The 18,862-nt window shown below is 41.4% G+C and overlaps 1 protein-coding gene across 1 annotated transcript; it reads right to left on the bottom strand.

Annotated features, from left to right (window-relative positions):
• Positions 1 to 836: 836 nt before the first annotated feature.
• Positions 837 to 15,281, bottom strand: LOC128701795 (mucin-22-like). Its single transcript, XM_070105089.1, has 9 exons — positions 15,015 to 15,281; positions 14,105 to 14,232; positions 13,229 to 13,438; positions 10,925 to 11,087; positions 8,243 to 9,503; positions 6,202 to 7,963; positions 4,609 to 4,783; positions 2,822 to 2,960; positions 837 to 1,630 (listed from the first exon to the last, which is right to left on the bottom strand). The coding sequence occupies exons 1-9, from the start codon at positions 15,088 to 15,090 to the stop codon at positions 1,627 to 1,629; spliced, it is 3,918 nt and encodes a 1,305-aa protein (XP_069961190.1). The 5' UTR covers positions 15,091 to 15,281; the 3' UTR covers positions 837 to 1,626.
• Between the last annotated feature and the right edge of the window lie 3,581 nt (positions 15,282 to 18,862).

Genomic DNA, 18,862 nt, shown 5'->3' with positions numbered 1-18,862 from the left:
TCTTTCAGTGATTTCAAAGCAGTGGCTGCACTTTCCTCATTTCTAAGATGGTTTCTGCCATGTCTCATCTTAATGCCTTGTGACCCATGGTTGTGCCTCACCCTTCTGAGTTTGAACATTCTCATTGTATGTAAAGTAGCTGTTTAAAGTAACATGTTATGCTAATGTACTGTATCTCTTTTTTTTTTTTCAACAAACCGGCCGTATCCCACCAAGGTGGGCGGCCCCAAAAGAAAAACGAAAGTTTCTCTTTTTAAACTTAGTAATCTGTATCTCTTATGACAGGTAATTAATTCTTTTTTTTAACACAGTTTCCGTCTACCACCGAGGCAGAGTGAGTGACCCAAAAAAAGAAGGAACTAAACTTTCTTCTTGTGAGATATAGTAATTTATACAGAAGAAGGGTTACTGGCCCCTTCCTCCCATCATTTTAGTCGCCTCTTATAATACGCTTCACTTACAGAGGAAGGATTCTTCTCCTCTTCCTTGTGGAGATCAAGTACTTATATTGTAAGTAAACACAGTGTAGTACATTGGTAGTAGTATAGAGTACATAGTAGTGTATAGTACACAGGTACAGCAGCCATCCAAGAAGGTACTGCTGTGCTGTCTGAAAATTTGAAGCTTGTTAAATATTTTGCACTCTGGCAGAATTGCTGGTCTTTTCTGTCTCTAAACCCTTCAAGAACGTGCCCTGATACTGGTGAAGAGCTCTTCATCCAAGAAATTGGAATCTTTCCTCTTTTTTGGGTTGAACTTGCTTACCTCCAGTTCATCAGGCACTGTATGACCCCTAAAGGTTTAGAGCTTCCTCAGGAATATAATAAATATTGCTGTCTGCATCATAAAATTTATTAAATTACTTATATACACTTTTTAGATTGAAACAGCATTGTAATTTATTGGTATAAATTGTTTTTGATAAATTATGTAATGTACTTTAGTACATTTTCCTACTTTTTTTTTTGGTATAAGTTTTTTAAATGCTATAAATAATTTTAACAAAACATTGCGTATGCTGTAATAACAGTGTCGGTCGGCATTGTTTCATGAACAGAACTGTAGCATCTGGGGCAACAGGAGGAGCATCTGCTTAATATATGTAAAGTAAAAGGACACAAGTGCAACTAATGTGACATTTTATTGTGGCAACGTTTTGCTCTCCAGGAACTTTGTCAAGCTTGATAAAGTTCCTGGAGAGCGAAACGTTGCCACAATAAAATGTCACATTAGTTGCACTTGTGTCCTTTTGCTTTACATATTGTCGGTAATTCTACCAACTTTATTGCTTAATATATGTTGACATGCTATCATAATAAATTAAAAGATAATTTACTGCATCATTCAGCATTGGTATTAGGCTGTTTATACTTATATATTAGGCCTATAGACCTAGTCTCTATGATACTGATGGCTGATAATCAATTTTAAGTTCTGCTGATTTTCCGTTTCTCCTCCTGGTTATGCTAAGAGTTTGCTCAGGTTACAAGCCAGGTGAGGATACATGTGTCTGTTATTTAGTCTTGCTGTGGGAGCACTCCATGATGATACATTAGCCAGCAGAGAAGTCAATGTTACAAGGAACTCTCATCCTTGTCCCTGGCACTGGCATCCTCTAGTTAGTCCTTAGCTGAAAATAATTGAATATAATGATTAACAGGGGATAAAAATGATGTACGTACTAAGTTGGTTTTCATTATAATCATCAATGAAAAATATATTTTCTTTTTTAAGATATGTCTTTGAATAAAATATTATATTTATTTATTTTTATTAACACGTTGGCCATTTTTGACCAAGTCAGGGTGATCCAAAAAAGAAGAAATGCTTTCAAAGTTATTCACTCCATCACTGTCTTGCCAGAGGCATTCCTATACTATAGTTCAAAAACTGCAACATATCTCCACTCTTCCTTCAGAGTGTCGACAGTGTACTTCTCACCTCCAGAACTCAAATCTGGCTAACCAGTTTCCCTGAATCTCTTCATAAATGTTACCTTGCTCACTCTCCAACAGCATGTCAAGTTACAAACCCATTTGCCTCCACCTGCTCCTATCTAACATGCTTAGGCACGCTTGCTGGACGTCTAAGCCCCTTGCACACAAAACCTCCTTTGCTCCTTTAATGCTTTATCTTTTATAAAGTATTAATATTTTATGAACCAGTACATATTTTCTAAGACCTTCAAGGGTCAAGTGCCTGGTGTCAAAAATTTGAAACTAATTTTTTCATTTTTTCAGTCAAATCTGATTAACTCTCATACCCCAGGTACTGTATGACCCATTCATGTTCAGAATGAGCAGAAAAAATCTTTGCTGACTGTCATAGCTAAAAGATATAGAAATGGAGAACTGGGCGAATGCATGTTTTGTGGTGCTTGCTGAGTCAACTTGTGTTCTAAGTAAGCATGGTAATTCTAGTAGTGGAGCTAACTGAAGTGACCTATCTGTGCTCATCTTGGATTTGGGGCTCACTGAAGTGACCTATCTGTGCTCATCCTGAATTTGGGGCTCACTGAAATTACCTATTTGTGCTCATCTTGGATTTGGGGCTCACTGAAGTGACCTATCTGTGCTCATCCTGAATTTGGGGCTCACTGAAGTGACCTATCTGTGCTCATCCTGAATTTGGGGCTCACTGAAGTGACCTATCTGTGCTCATCCTGAATTTGGGGCTCACTGAAATTACCTATTTGTGGTCATCCTGGATTTGGAGCCCACTGAAATATTTGCTGTCATCCTGGATTTAGGGGTCACAAGAGTGACCTACTTGTAATGTAGGGGTAGTTGTCCTAGGTATGGGGGTCACCAAAATAACTTACTCGTGAGGTAGGGGTGCAAGGCGACTGGCTTTACGCTGCCCACAAGACACGTTCTCCGGGAAGTCACAGGTATGTTTCTCATCGTTGAAATAGAGGCCTCCATAACACTCATGCTTCACAGGCACACCGTCACCATTACCTATGATTAAAAAATGCTTAAAAATGTTGCACAGTAATTAAAAAAGGCACTAGACAAGATGATCATTTAAAAATCTGATGTTTTATGGCACAAAATATACTGCACCTTAAAAAATTTTAGGGCTAATGTATTTTTAAGAAATTTATTTTTTTGGCATCTTATTTTATTACTCTCGTATCCTCCCTGTTATAAGAGAAAATTGTTTCAGTATTACTGCTACTTTCTACCTTCTACTTTTACCTTCTACCTCTTTCCCTATCTATGCTATTTATCACATGGCCTTCAGTGACGTAAGTCTTTTACAGTGGACCCCCGGTTTACGATCACCTCCGAATGCGACCAATTATGTAAGTGTATTTATGTTAGTGCGTTTGTATGTGTATGTTTGGGGGTCTGAAATGGACTAATCTACTTCACAATATTTCTTATGGGAACAAATTCGGTCAGTACTGGCACCTGTACATACTTCTGGAGAGAAAAAATATCGTTAACCGGGGGTCCACTGTATTTTTATTGCTCTTTGAGATGCAAGTTACTATTTTTTACTATATCTTTATTTAGTACATATCAGTTTCGCAACACAGTGGGATCATTCAGTTATTCCACAAGTTTCTAATAGTTTTTTATTTATTTTTAGTCTTTATCAGGGACATTTGGCTGTGTGACTGAGAACAGAGGTTGGAACACTTAATTACACCAAATATTTAGTCAGTTATTTTTATATAGCCGGACTTGAGTCCTGGAAATGGGAAGTACAATGTCTGCATTCTAAATGAGGGGTTTTGGGATATTAGTAGTTTGGAGGGATATGTTGTGTATCTTTATATGTACAGTGGACCCCCGCATAACGATCACCTCCGAATGCAACCAATTATGTAAGTGTATTTATGTTAGTGCGTTTGTACGTGTATGTTTGGGGGTCTGAAATGGAACTAATCTACTTCACAATATTCCTTATGGGAACAAATTCAGTCAGTACTGGCACCTGAACATACTTCTGGAGTGAAAAAATATCGTTAACCGGGGGTCCACTGTACATATGCTTCTAAACTGTTGTGTTCTGAGCACCTCTGCAAAAACAGTGATTATGTGTGAGTGTGGTGAAAGTGTTGAATGATGATGAAAGTATTTTCTTTTTGGGTCACCCTGCCTCGGTGGGAGACGGCCGACTTGTTAAAAAAAAAAAAAAAATTTAGCCAGTTACCATTTTACTCCTGTTGACTATTTTGTATCACTTTTTGTGTAACACAGGTTGGCTGATTTTACTTTTACTGTAACTGTGGTTGTAGTGTTGAGTACAGCTGTCATTGTTATGACTTACACTTGTACTCAGTACAGTGTAACTATTATACTTACACTTGTATTGAGTACAGCTGTGGCTGTTATAACCTACACTTATACTGAGTACAGTTGTGAGTGTCATGACTTACACTTGTACTCAGTACAGTGTAACTATTATACTTACACTTGTATTGAGTACAGCTGTGGCTGTTATAACCTACACTTATACTGAGTACAGTTGTGAGTGTCATGACTTACACTTGTACTCAGTACAGTGTAACTATTATACTTACACTTGTATTGAGTACAGCTGTGGCTGTTATAACCTACACTTATACTGAGTACAGTTGTGAGTGTCATGACTTACACTTGTAGTACTCAGTACAGCCTTCAGCAGGGTAGAGACACTCGCAGGTTGGGTCACAAGTGGGAGGCTTCTCTGGCTGACACTCTGGGTAGGCCTCCGGCAGCACACACTGGCTTACGTTAGGATGGAACACCAGCCCCTCCGTGCAGGTTAGGAACTCTGCATCGGTTCCATTCTGAGAAATAAACAAAACTCACAGTACCGTGGCTGGAACAATGCACCAAAATCCTGCACCTCGTGATAATGTTTTGGTCCTTCCTAGACCATTTTCAAGCCAAAGCTGTTCCAACTTGACCATGCTCCATGACTAACCAAAATGTCATCATACAGGTCCTCTCCCAATTTTTTTTTTTTTTTGGTGAAAGACTGAGAAGCAGTCTCCCTAATTGCTAGCATGCATCAGTTTAAAAATTTTTACAGAATTTTCTAGTAAGTTTCAATTTATATCCTGTTAGTAGAGATATATGATGTTATACCTAGAGTATACCTGGAGTATACCTGGAGAGGGTTTTGGTATACTCCATGTATGACATTATATATCTCTACTAACAGGATGTAAATTGAAACTTACTAGAAAATTGTGTAGAAATTTTCAAACTGATGTATGTTAGCAATTTTTTTAAATAACAAATATCTTTCACCATTACAGATACAGTGGACCCCCGCTTAACGATCACCTCCAAATGCGACCAATTATGTAAGTGTATTTATGTAAGTGCGTTTGTACGTGTATGTTTGGGGGTCTGAAATGGACTAATCTACTTCACAATATTCCTTATGGGAACAAATTCAGTCAGTACTGGCACCTGAACATACTACTGGAATGAAAAAAGTTCGTTAACCGGGGGTCCACTGTACTTCTACACTGATATATTTGCTTCTTTCCATAAATTAGATATGGATATACAATAAGCTCTCTTATAAGGCTCATCTGTAGTGGAATTATTTTTGCAAATGCAACTGAAAGAGCACATATAAACAAACCATACCACGGGTGGGGTTTGAACCCGCGGTCAGAGAGTCTCAGAACTCCAGACCGTTGTGGTATGGTTTGTTTGCAATCGTGTCATGACGATTTCATGAGTCAAGCAGATATAAAATTGAACAGCATATACTATGAAGAGTTTTCTTAATACTGCATAATTTGAATGCACTTTTTCAGTTTTATTCACCAATAATCACACTATACAGTGGACCCCCGGTTAACGATATTTTTTCACTCCAGAAGTATGTTCAGGTGCCAATACTGACCGAATTTATTCCCATAAGGAATATTGTGAAGTAGATTAGTCCATTTCAGACCCCCAAACATACACGTACAAACGCACTTACATAAATACACGTTGGTTTGCGTGCAGCCAGCAGCAACAGCCTGGTTGATCAGGCGCTGATCCACCAGGAGGCCTGGTCACAGACCGGGCCGCGGGGGCGTTGACCCCCGAAACTCTCTCCAGGTAAACTCCAGGTAAACATAATTGGACGCATTGGGAGGTGATCGTTAAGCGGGGGTCCACTGTATAGAGAATCTTTATAAGATATCTTTCTGTAGAAAAACATAGAGGTTTCATAGTAAGATAACTCAGTTTGGCGTACCTCGCAATAATAGTACGCAGTGCAGTCATCTGGGTGAGGCCGCAGGCAACAGTCACAGTCACAGATTTCTGGCTTTGGATTTGGTTCTTCTGTTGGGATAATGGGGTCAGGAATGGCGCAGTCTGAATCAAGAGAGGCTTGGCAGTTTGCAGTATCGGGCCAGTCGCACACCCTCAACAAAGGATTGAAGTGGAGTACGAAGGGGCAAGTCTTGACAAAAGGTTGATTGTGTGTACAGTGGACCCATTTTGTGCAATCTTGTGGGTGGGAAAACAGACCTGATTCTTTTGGACAGACCAGGTCACATGGATCATCACCACCATCATCACCACCACCATCACCACCATCATCACCACCATCATCACCACCATCATCACCACCTCCTTCTCCACATAACTCACCATCAGGAGTCAGGTATGTGCCAGTAACACATTCTGATATTGATTCATGGTCGCAAGTAAGTTTTTCTTGTACCCAGACAGTGCCTGCAGCACAAGGCATTTCTTGGGGACCGTAAGGCGCACACTGGATAAATTTATGACAGTCGCTGGGATGACGATGATATGTTCCCAGGGTACAGTAGATGACACATCCATCAATCGTTACATCACCACTAGATTGGGTGGTTCCAGATTGTGGGGTTGTAGGTTGGGTAGTCACAGGTTGTGGGGTTGTAGGTTGGGTAGTCACAGATTGTGGGGTTGTAGATTGGTTAGTTACAGGTTGTGCAGTTGTTGGCTGGTTAGTTACAGGTTGTACAGTTGTAGGTTGGTTAGTTACAGGTTGTGCAGTTGTAGGTTGGTTAGTTACAGGTTGTGCAGTTGTAGGTTGGTTAGTTACAGGTTGTGCAGTTGTAGGTTGGTTAGTTACAGGTTGTGCAGTTGTTGGTTGGTTAGTTACAGGTTGTGCAGTTGTAGGTTGGTTAGTTGCAGGTTGTGCAGTTGTAGGTTGGTTAGTTACAGGTTGTGCAGTTGTAGGTTGGTTAGTTACAGGTTGTGCAGTTGTAGGTTGGTTAGTTACAGGTTGTGCAGTTGTTGGTTGGTTAGTTACAGGTTGTGCAGTTGTAGGTTGGTTAGTTGCAGGTTGTGCAGTTGTAGGTTGGTTAGTTACAGGTTGTGCAGTTGTAGGTTGGTTAGTTACAGGTTGTGCAGTTGTAGGTTGGTTAGTTACAGGTTGTGCAGTTGTAGGTTGGTTAGTTACAGGTTGTGCAGTTGTAGGTTGGTTAGTTACAGGTTGTGCAGTTGTAGGTTGGTTAGTTGCAGGTTGTGCAGTTGTAGGTTGGTTAGTTACAGGTTGTGCAGTTGTAGGTTGGTTAGTTACAGGTTGTGCAGTTGTAGGTTGGTTAGTTACAGGTTGTGCAGTTGTAGGTTGGTTAGTTACAGGTTGTGCAGTTGTAGGTTGGTTAGTTGCAGGTTGTGCAGTTGTAGGTTGGTTAGTTACAGGTTGTGCAGTTGTAGGTTGGTTAGTTACAGGTTGTGCAGTTGTAGGTTGGTTAGTTACAGGTTGTGCAGTTGTAGGTTGGTTAGTTACAGGTTGTGCAGTTGTAGGTTGGTTAGTTACAGGTTGTGCAGTTGTAGGTTGGGTAATCACAGTTTGTGGGGTTGTAGGTTGGGTAGGTTCAGGTGTGAGTTTTGTAGGTTGGGTACTTACAGGTTGTGGTGTTGTAGGTTGGTTGGTTATAGCTTCTGTGGTTTTAGATTCGGTACTTCCAGACTCACTACTTCCAGACCCACTACTTCCAGACTCATTACTTCCAGACTCACTACTTCCAGACCCACTACTTCCAGACTCATTACTTTCAGACCCACTACTTCCAGACTCACTACTTCCAGACCCACTACTTCCAGACTCATTACTTCCAGACTCACTACTTCCAGACCCACTACTTCCAGACTCATTACTTCCAGACTCACTACTTCCAGACCCACTGCTTCCAGACTCATGACTTCCAGACTCACTACTTCCAGACCCACTACCAGACTCACTACTTCCAGACTCACTACTTCCAGACCCACTACTTCCAGACTCACTACTTCCAGACCCACTACTTCCAGACTCATTACTTCCAGACTCATTACTTCCAGACTCATTACTTCCAGACTCATTACTTCCAGACCCACTACCAGACTCACTACTTCCAGACTCACTACCAGACTCACTACTTCCAGACCCACTACCAGACTCACTACTTCCAGACTCACTACCAGACTCACTACTTCCAGACTCACTACCAGACTCGCTACTTCCAGACCCACTACTTCCAGACTCACTACTTCCAGTCTCGCTACTTCCAGACTCACTACCAGACTCACTACTTCCAGACCCACTACTTCCAGACTCACTACTTGCAGACCCACTACTTCCAGACTCATTACTTCCAGACTCATTACTTCCAGACACATTACTTCCAGACTCATTACTTCCAGACCCACTACCAGACTCACTACTTCCAGACCCACTACCAGATTCACTACTTCCAGACTCACTGCCAGACTCACTACTTCCAGACCCACTACCAGACTCACTACTTCCAGACCCACTACTTCCAGACTCACTACTTCCAGACTCACTACTTCCAGTCTCACTACCAGACTCACTACTTCCAGACCCACTACTTCCAGACTCATTACTTCCAGACCCACTACTTCCAGACTCACTACTTCCAGACTCATTACTTCCAGACCCACTACTTCCAGACTCACTACTTCCAGACTCATTACTTCCAGACCCACTACTTCCAGACTCACTACTTCCTGACTCATTACTTCCAGACCCACTACTTCCAGTCTCACTACTTCCAGACTCACAACTTTCAGATCCACTACCAGACTCACTACTTCTATACTCTCTGCTTCTAGACCCACTACTTCCAGACCCATTACTTCCAGACTCACTACTTCCAGACTCACTGCTTCCAGACTCACTATTATCATTTTCATCAGTATCATGACTGCTGATTCCAGACTCCTGGCTTCCACTCCTTTCATTTATTATTAAGTTAGTATTAAGCTCCCTAGCCATTTTTACATCCTGTTCTCCATTACAGGTGCCACAAGCTTTAGGGCAGTTCTTCAGGATGAAAGTCTGCCAGTCACAGTTAGTCTCGGTGCACTGGCATCCTCCCTTGACAGCAATGGTAGCACAGTCCTTCCGGCGATCCACACAAGCGATCTCAGTGAATGATCCTTCATCCCAGGCTTCTGCTGTACAGTCCACATTCACAGCTAAATCACACTGCGAGGTGTCCCGGTTGAACAGCAGACCACTGCTACAGTAATATTTCACACCATTGCCGTTTTCACCTGATCAGAGAAATTAATAAGGCATAAATAGTTTTTTTCCTAGGTAGTAGGTCGGTAGACAGTAACCGCCCAAGGATGTACTACCGTCCTGCCAAGTGAGTGTAAAACGAAAGCCTGTAATTGTTTTACATGATGGTAGGATTACTGGTGTCTTTTTTCTGTCTAATAAAAATGCAAGATTTCAGGTATGTCTTGTTACTTCTACTTACACTTAGGTCACACTACACATGCATGTACAAACATATATATATACACACCCCTCTGGGTTTTCTTTTATTTTCTTACTAGTTCTTATTCTTGTTTATTTCCTCTTCTCTCCATGGGGAAGTGGGACAGAATTCTTCCTCTTCAAACCATGAGTGTTGTAAGAGGCGACTAATATGCCAGGAACAAGGGGCTAGTAACCCCTTCTACTGTATACCTTACTAAAGTTAAAAAGGAAAACTTATGTTTTTCTTTTTGGGTCACCCTGCCTTGGTGGGATACAGCCAGTTTGTTGAAAGGAGAAGAAGAAATAGTTTTTCACAATAGATTATAAGACTGCAATGGAAATAATGTGTAGTAGTATATACGTATGTTAGCTCATAACATCTGTATGACCTCAAACCAGTGCAGTAATAAATGTCTTGTATGTAATGACTAAGAATTATCAAGACTATATATATAGGGACTGATTACCTCTTCTTCTAATGTCTCCACCTTCAACACCTTCAGTTAACCTCTGTATTACACTGATAAGGCCACTGGTGGGTAAAAGTCTTCAAAATAAAGATACCCCAGTGTTACCCATGTGATTTATCACAAATAATAATACAACATTCAGTAGACAGTCTTATGGCCACATATCATCTAACACTATGGAAAATAATATCCACTACCCACCAAAATAGTTAACAGTTTTACATTGTTATTTCATGTACATGGTGGCGTCAAGCACCTTCCTATGTCTCGCATCATATATAATTACCTCCTCCTCACTCCCCTGACAGTCTTATAGCTGAATCAAACTCAACAGAGGTAATTCTTGTAAATACAGTTTATCAAAAAAGTATAAAAATGTGAAATGAAGTGAAACAATAGAGGTTCAGTGTTCCTGGGAGTTAGTGCCAGATGGCCCAGCTTAGTGCTGTGAGCGTGACCAGGACAGTTATAAGTGACCTCTTAATATTTGGAGTATTTTGATATCATGGCTCATGTTACTCCTTAGTAGATTTTAAAGTGAAGCTTTGTTGTATACCTACAGTGAGATGCACACTTCTGTGTAGGGAGTGTGAAGGTAGAGTGTGTAGTTACACTGCAGTAGTTGTTACACTCATGTGAGGTAGCAGGGGATGGTAGAGGTAGAGTGTGTACTTACACTGCAGTAGTTGTTACACTCATGTGAGGTAGCAGGGGATGGTAGAGGTAGGGTGTGTACTTACACTGCCAGTAGGCATCACACTCATCAGAGACAGGGTAGCGACATTTATCACAAGAGCAGGTGGAAGGTTCCGAGCACTGTGTCTTCTCTGGTAAGTCACACTGTTCCTCCTGGGTGTTGTACACCAAGGTTCCTGGACACTCTGTGTAGTGATCTACACCCTCCTGTGTCACAAACAATAAATGTATTACAAACATAATGCAAGTATTGTTTATAAACAAACTTAAACAAACTTAAAAAAAATCGTAATTATATCACATTAAATTAAATTTTATAAAGCCTGTCACAAACATTATCAAGTATATATACTTTATTCACTGAAATAAAGATTAAAGTGAATTCCCAATGCAATGACTTACTAGACTATAACCTAAATACTTTTTTTATAATGTACAATTATATATTTAATCTACTTACATATACATTCATAATATACATATTTATTCAAACTTATTTATATACATTTAATGTCCTTAAATTTTTTTTTTTTTTTTTTCAACAAGTCGGCCGTCTCCCACCAAGGCAGGGTGACCCACCGAGGCAGGGTGTTCCAAAAAAAGAAAGAAAATCCCCAAAAAGAAAATACTTTCATCATCATTCAACGCTTTCACCTCACTCACACATAATCACTGTTTTTGCAGAGGTGCTCAGAATACAACAGTTTAGAAGCATATACGTATAAAGATATACAACATATCCCTCCAAACTGCCAATATCCCGAACCCCTCCTTTAAAGTGCAGGCATTGTACTTCCCATTTCCAGGACTCAAGTCCGGCTATATAAAAATAACCGGTTTCCCTAAATCCCTTCACTAAATATTACCCTGCTCACACTCCAACAGATCGTCAGGTCCCAAATACCATTCGTCTCCATTCACTCCTATCGAACACGCTCATGCATGCCTGCTGGAAGTCCAAGCCCCTCGCCCACAAAACCTTCCTTACCCCTTCCTTCCAACTTTTTCGAGGACGACCCCTACCCCGCCTTCCTTCTCCTACAGATTTAAATGCTCTCCATGCCATTCTACTTTGATCCATTCTGTCTAAATGACCAAACCACCTCAACAGTCCCTCTTCTGCCCTCTGACTAATACTTTTATTAACTCCACACCTTTTCCTAATTTCCACACTCCGAATTTTCTGCATAATATTTACACCACACATTGCCCTTAGACAGGACATCTCCACTGCCTCCAACCGTCTCCTCGCTGCTGCATTTACCACCCAAGCTTCACACCCATATAAGAGTGTTGGTACTACTATACTTTCATACATTCCCTTCTTTGCCTCCATAGATAACGTTTTTTGACTCCACATATACCTCAATGCACCTCTCACCTTTTTTCCCTCATCAATTCTATGATTAACCTCATCCTTCATAAATCCATCCGCCGACATGTCAACTCCCAAGTATCTGAAAACATTCACTTCTTCCATACTCCTCCTCCCCAATTTGATATCTAATTTTTCTTTATCTAAATCATTTGATACCCTCATCACCTTACTCTTTTCTATGTTCACTTTCAACTTTCTACCTTTACACACATTCCCAAACTCATCCATTAACCTTTGCAATTTTTCTTTAGAATCTCCCATAAGCACAGTATCATCAGCAAAAAGTAACTGTGTTAATTCCCATTTTGAATTTGATTCCCCATAATTTAATCCCACCCCTCTCCCGAACACCCTAGCATTTACTTCTTTTACAACCCCATCTATAAATATATTAAACAACCATGGTGACATTACACACAAGACGGTGGAAGATGTAGTCCTGACGTGTGTTCTCTAGTGTTTTGTGTTTGACTGGATAAACCTACTGAGCAGGCAGATGTATATGATAAACCTTCATATATAAACATTTGAGGATTTCCCCCCAAGTTACATTGGGAAATACAGTTCTTCTGACAAAGAGTTCCTCCCTGTAAATTCTTTTTTTTCCACCCCATGACAGACATTCACCATCATCTCAGATTTGTGGTTATGTGATAGTGAAGTAGGTGAAGTGAGACGTGAATGTGAAAATTGATTTGAGTTGCTTGGTAAGACCAAGCCAGGGGTCACAGACCAAGCTAGCAGCCAGGGGTCACAGACCAAACTAGCAGCCAGGGGTCACAGATCAAACTAACAGATGGAAGAGTGAGGACAGTGACCCAGTTCACGAGGACAGCAGATAGGGTTTATGAACATGAACATATGGAGCTTTCAAGCGACATATTTAGCTTTCAAGCAAGACATTAACTGGGGATTTGACAGAAAGAGAGTGCCTTTTACACAATTCACCATAATTCTAGAGATCACTCACTGCATCACAATGGTAGTAGGCATTACAGAGGTACGGGTGAGGCTTGGTGCAGGTACCACCACAGTCGCACACCACTAGTCCATCAGTTGCACCATCAGCCACATAGGGTGACTCAAGCTGACATGACTCTTGGAAGGGGACACACTGAGCCTCTTCTGGCAGGTCACATGATCCTTTGCCAGCATTGAAGTGAAGCTCTGAAGGACAAGTCTGAAAACCACCATGAAAAACCACCTTGCAGAACAGTTGAGTCTTTTCCTGACATAAAATTTTAGTTACCATATACAGTGGACCCCCGCTTAACGATCACCTCCCAATGCGACTGATTATGTAAGTGTATTTATGTAAGTGCGTTTGTACGTGTATGTTTGGGGGTCTGAAATGGACTAATCTACTTCACAATATTCCTTATGGGAACAAATTCGGTCAGTACTGGCACCTGAACATACTTCTGGAGTGAAAAAATATCGTTAACTGGGGGTCCACTGTACTTAAAAATAACAGAAATGATTTTGTATTATGCAGGAACACAACAAATTATCGTCATTTTCAGTTAAACTTTGTAAGCTTCATGATTTTTACTGGTATTAATGTCATATGTTTAGATGTAAAATGGACATTTAATGACCTTGCTATGGGTCACCAGCCTCGAGCAGTGACCTTATTGTTAAATTTTTTTATATTCCAAGAATATTGCATTATTCAGATGACTGTAATTGTTTAACAAAGGAATTATCATTTTAACAAGAAAAAGGTTAATGTGAATGGGTTATAAAGTGAAAATAAGAACATAAGAATGAAGGAACACTGCAGCAGGCCTACTGGCCCATACTAGACAAGTTCTTTTCAAACCCAAACCCACTAAATATTAGGTACCTTGACGTAAGGGAAACCATTGATGCAGTGGACATACTGCGTGCAGTAGGTGGGATGGGCGTAGAGAGCATTGGGGCTGCCACAGGTCAGGTTCTCACACACATTCAACAAGGCTTTGATGGGGGCTCCTGTAAAAGACAGCACTCAGTGACTCTAGGACACCAATGGAGGTAAGTCAAATTGCTGAATTTTTTGGCTTATCCTAGGTAATTTACACATAATGTTACTAGGTGTGATAATTGTACAGTACTTATGTGCACATGTACCTAAATAACTTACCTGACAATCTATTGTAGAATCCCATACTCCACACTTGTTTGGAATAAAACAATACAGTGGTAACTCGGGATACAAACTTAATTCATTCCAGAAGGCTGTTCGAATGCCAATACTGAACGAATTAGTTCCCATAAGAAATAATGTACATTAGATTAATCAATTTCAGACCCTCAAAAATGCTCTTACAAAAGCACTTACGTAAATACACTTATGTAATTGTTCGAGTTTTGAGCTGTTCGTATCCCAAGGTACCACTGTACATGTACCTTAATAATTTAACATAAAACTGACTGTTTTTACAAAGAGTTTTCATAGCAACAGGAAGGGCCTATAGAAAAAAATAAATTCCTTGTAGTTTATGCGCCCATATAAGCTCTTCCATGGACCTCAGAGGTTCTTGGAGCACCATTTAATAACCCATGGTCTGTGGGACTAGGATTAAGGAGACACATGTGGAAGATGAAGACTCAGATGTGTCATAGAGATGTCAGGAAGTATTTCTTTAGTCTCAGGGTAATTGAAAAGTGGAATGACTTAGATGAGGCAGTGGTGGAGGCAAGTGCAGTACACAGCTTCAAGAGTAAGTGTAAGTGACAGCATCCTACCAAGAGAAACAAATATTTGAACTTACTAGCTTGAACCTCCTGAGGCAGTAAAACCACTCCCAGGAGTAGCAGAAGACGGAAGACCCCAGTTGAGCCCTCCATAGCTTGCTCTTGCACTGGCCTCTTCTAAACTGCTGACCCTGTGCCTTCCCTCTATCTCCACAAACTTCAGAAGCAACTCTGGTAAACTGCTTCTTGTAGCTAGCGGAAACTAAGAGACGCTCAGGGAGCAGTGGAAATGTGGAACACTTCAGAGAAGGTACCACAGTGAGTGTGTCTCTGAGCAAGGATGCCTCATCTGATATACTCTCCTAACCTCCTTCCCTTACTGAGGCATCTAGTGCCAAGATACTACCACCAACCAAAATATAACATACCCAAAATGTGGCTTAATAGCTGTTGCACACCTCATACCCTTCCCGAGGGTCAGAGTTGACATATACCCATCCTGTGGGTGGCACAGTAATCCCATATACCCCTCCTGTGAGCAGAAATCAAAAGATTACAGAAGTTTATAATGAGTCCAGTCATATGCCCCTCCCCCAGCATTCTGTTACATAAGCAATTTACAAAAGTAATGAAGAGTGTCGTGGATTCAATAAAATTTTCTGAGGCAATAAAACTCTGTTTATGTTTGTAGGGTCGCTGCCTCGTGGTAGACGTTTGCTATGATGAAAATTGCAAAGTGTGATTTATATACTGTACATAATTTAATATACTAGAAACTAAGACAGTATATATATACACGTATGTCACTTACAGGGTGGGTTAGATATACCATCCAAAGAATGGAATTAGATATACAGTGGACCCCCGCATAACGATTACCTCTGAATGCGACCAATTATGTAAGTGTATTTATGTAAGTGCGTTTGTACGTGTATGTTTGGGGGTCTGAAAGGAATAATCTACTTTACAATATTCCTTATGGGAATAAATTCGGTCAGTACTGGCACCTGAACATACTTATGGAGTGAAAAAATATCGTTAACCGGGGGTCCACTGTACTACTAGCCACAGGAATTGGTAGATATATCATCCACAGAGATGATAATTATACTAGCCACAAAAGGTAGCAGGTATACCATCCAGAGAAAAAAAATAGATATACTAGGTACAGGAGGTATTACAGTAAATATACCAAGCCCTCAGGAAGGAAATTAAAGAGCCATTGGTAGGGAAAATACTTATGCGTCTTACCTGATTCTGAAGAGGCTTTTGACAAGTTTTGCAAAGAGGAATAACAAGAAAAGTAGGGAATTAAAGACACATTCCTGGCACTACTACTATTTTCCTCATAGTAGACATAGGCAAGAACACTGACCATAGCTTCATGTCATCTTTTACAAATATCAAAATACAGTAACTACCTAGTAGGAGACACATGAAAAAACAACTATAGAATTTAACAAAGTCTTCCAGTGAGTAAATGAAAATAACAAACTTTCAGTGATGATAAATTTCAATTGCTTAGGTATGGCAGGAATAAAAACTAACACGAGCACAATTTACAGAACACAGACATCTCACTGTGTAAGAAACATAAAAACCATAGCAATAATTCAAGATTAAATATTCTTCAGATGGTCTGTCATTTGGAAAATATAATGAAGACAATTCTAACAAAGGTCACCCTTCAAGAGAGGTTCCTTGATGCTCCTGAGGGGCTCTTGATATAAAAAAAATGGTTTAGTGCTCCCCATGATAATAATAATAATAATCTAACAAAGAGAAGAGGTGCCAGTGATATACTGGTGCTCTCACAGCATGAATAGTCTTGTGTGCTCAGAGCACTGTTCATGGCAGGAGTGGTAGTAGATCTGGAAAATTTACAGACGTAGTATACTGCCAGCATAGAATCAATAAGCATCTAGAATACTGGGTGCGCCTTGAAATTCTTGGATTGTTCTAATCAGGGAACAAGTGGGGTTTTAACCCATGGCAGGTGAGCCCAAAAACTCACAGGTCAGTGCATTAATTGACCTGTGAGCTTTAACACTCACCACTGGTTCTAGTCCCATCCGTTCAGTGATCTGTTTGCAGTTGTGTTGTTATGATTTCTTGAGTCACAATGAAGAAAACAATCTGATGATCAAGACACAGGTTTGAAAGTTGGGTATCTTTATTGTTGAAACATTTTGCCTTAACAGTAGGCTTCTTCAGTCAGATACAGAGGCAGCAGGTGTAGTAGTGAAATGATGATGTAATCAGTCCCTCAGCTTTGGAGAAATAGTATTTGAGGTGGTCAGTCCCTCAACCTGGAGAAGAGTTCAGCTCCATGGTCTGGAACAAGGTGGTCAGTCCCTCAGCCTGGAGAAGAGTTCAGCTCCATGGTCTGGAACAAGGTGGTCAGTCCCTCAACCTGGAGAAGAGTTCAGCTCCATGGTCTGGAACAAGGTGGTCAGTTCCTCAGCCTGGAGAAGAGTTCAGCTCCATGGTCTGGAACAAGGTGGTCAGTCCCTCAGCCTGGAGAAGAGTTCAGCTCCATGGTCTGGAACAAGGTGGTCAGTCCCTCAGCCTGGAGAAGAGTTCAGCTCCATGGTCTGGAACAAGGTGGTCAGTTCCTCAGCCTGGAGAAGAGTTCAGCTCCATGGTCTGGAACAAGGTGGTCAGTCCCTCAGCCTGGAGAAGAGTTCAACTCCATGGTCTGGAACAAGGTGGTCAGTCCCTCAGCCTGGAGAAGAGTTCAGCTCCATGGTCTGGAACAAGGTGGTCAGTCCCTCAGCCTGGACAAGAGTTCAGCTCCATGGTCTGGAACAAGGTGGTCAGTCCCTCAGCCTGGAGAAGAGTTCAGCTCCATGGTCTGGAACAAGGTGGTCAATCCCTCAGCCTGGAGAAGAGTTCAGCTCCATGGTCTGGAACAAGGTGGTCAGTCCCTCAGCCTGGAGAAGAGTTCAACTCCATGGTCTGGAACAAGGTGGTCAGTCCCTCAGCCTGGAGAAGAGTTCAGCTCCATGGTCTGGAACAAGGTGGTCAGTCCCTCAGCCTGGAGAAGAGTTCAGCACCATGGTCTGGAACAAGGTGGTCACTCCCTCAGCCTGGAGAAGAGTTCAGCTCCATGGTCTGGAACAAGGTGGTCAGTCCCTCAGCCTGGAGAAGAGTTCAGCTCCATGGTCTGGAACAAGGTGGTCAGTCCCTCAGCCTGGACAAGAGTTCAGCTCCATGGTCTGGAACAAGGTGGTCAGTCCCTCAGCCTGGAGAAGAGTTCAGCTCCATGGTCTGGAACAAGGTGGTCAATCCCTCAGCCTGGAGAAGAGTTCAGCTCCATGGTCTGGAACAAGGTGGTCAGTCCCTCAGCCTGGAGAAGAGTTCAACTCCATGGTCTGGAACAAGGTGGTCAGTCCCTCAGCCTGGAGAAGAGTTCAACTCCATGGTCTGGAACAAGGTGGTCAGTCCCTCAGCCTGGACAAGAGTTCAGCTCCATGGATCTGAACTCGTCTCCAGGCTGAGGGACTGACCACCTTAAAAGTTGCATCAGTAAAGACACCCAACTGTTGCACATGTGTCTTAATTATGAAATTGTCAGTATTTTATACCATTTTCAACACAAAACAATCTTGGAAAGAGAGAGAGAGAGAGAGAGAGAGAGAGAGAGAGATATGGGACATCTGGGAGAAAGTGTTCCACACAGTTACATTAAAGACCATCAGAGGGGAGAGAGAGAGAGATACCTGATAATAAATACATGGAAGATACTTGAAAGTCTAGTCCCTTATACACTGGAGTGAAAGATGTGGGAGAAAGTGTGAAATAGATCTAGTTTTTGTGTGGCCAGCAGTAACAACCTGGTTGATCAGGTTCTGATTCACCACAAGGCCTGGTCATGGACTGGGCCATGGGGGCATTGACCCCCAGAACAACCTACAGGTAAGTG

The sequence above is a fragment of the Cherax quadricarinatus genome, chromosome 96, assembly GCF_038502225.1.
Source record: "Cherax quadricarinatus isolate ZL_2023a chromosome 96, ASM3850222v1, whole genome shotgun sequence".
NCBI classification, from domain to species: domain Eukaryota; kingdom Metazoa; phylum Arthropoda; class Malacostraca; order Decapoda; family Parastacidae; genus Cherax; species Cherax quadricarinatus.
The sequence above is the reverse complement of the archived record's forward strand: the minus strand, read 5'-3'. Positions and strand labels throughout refer to the sequence as shown.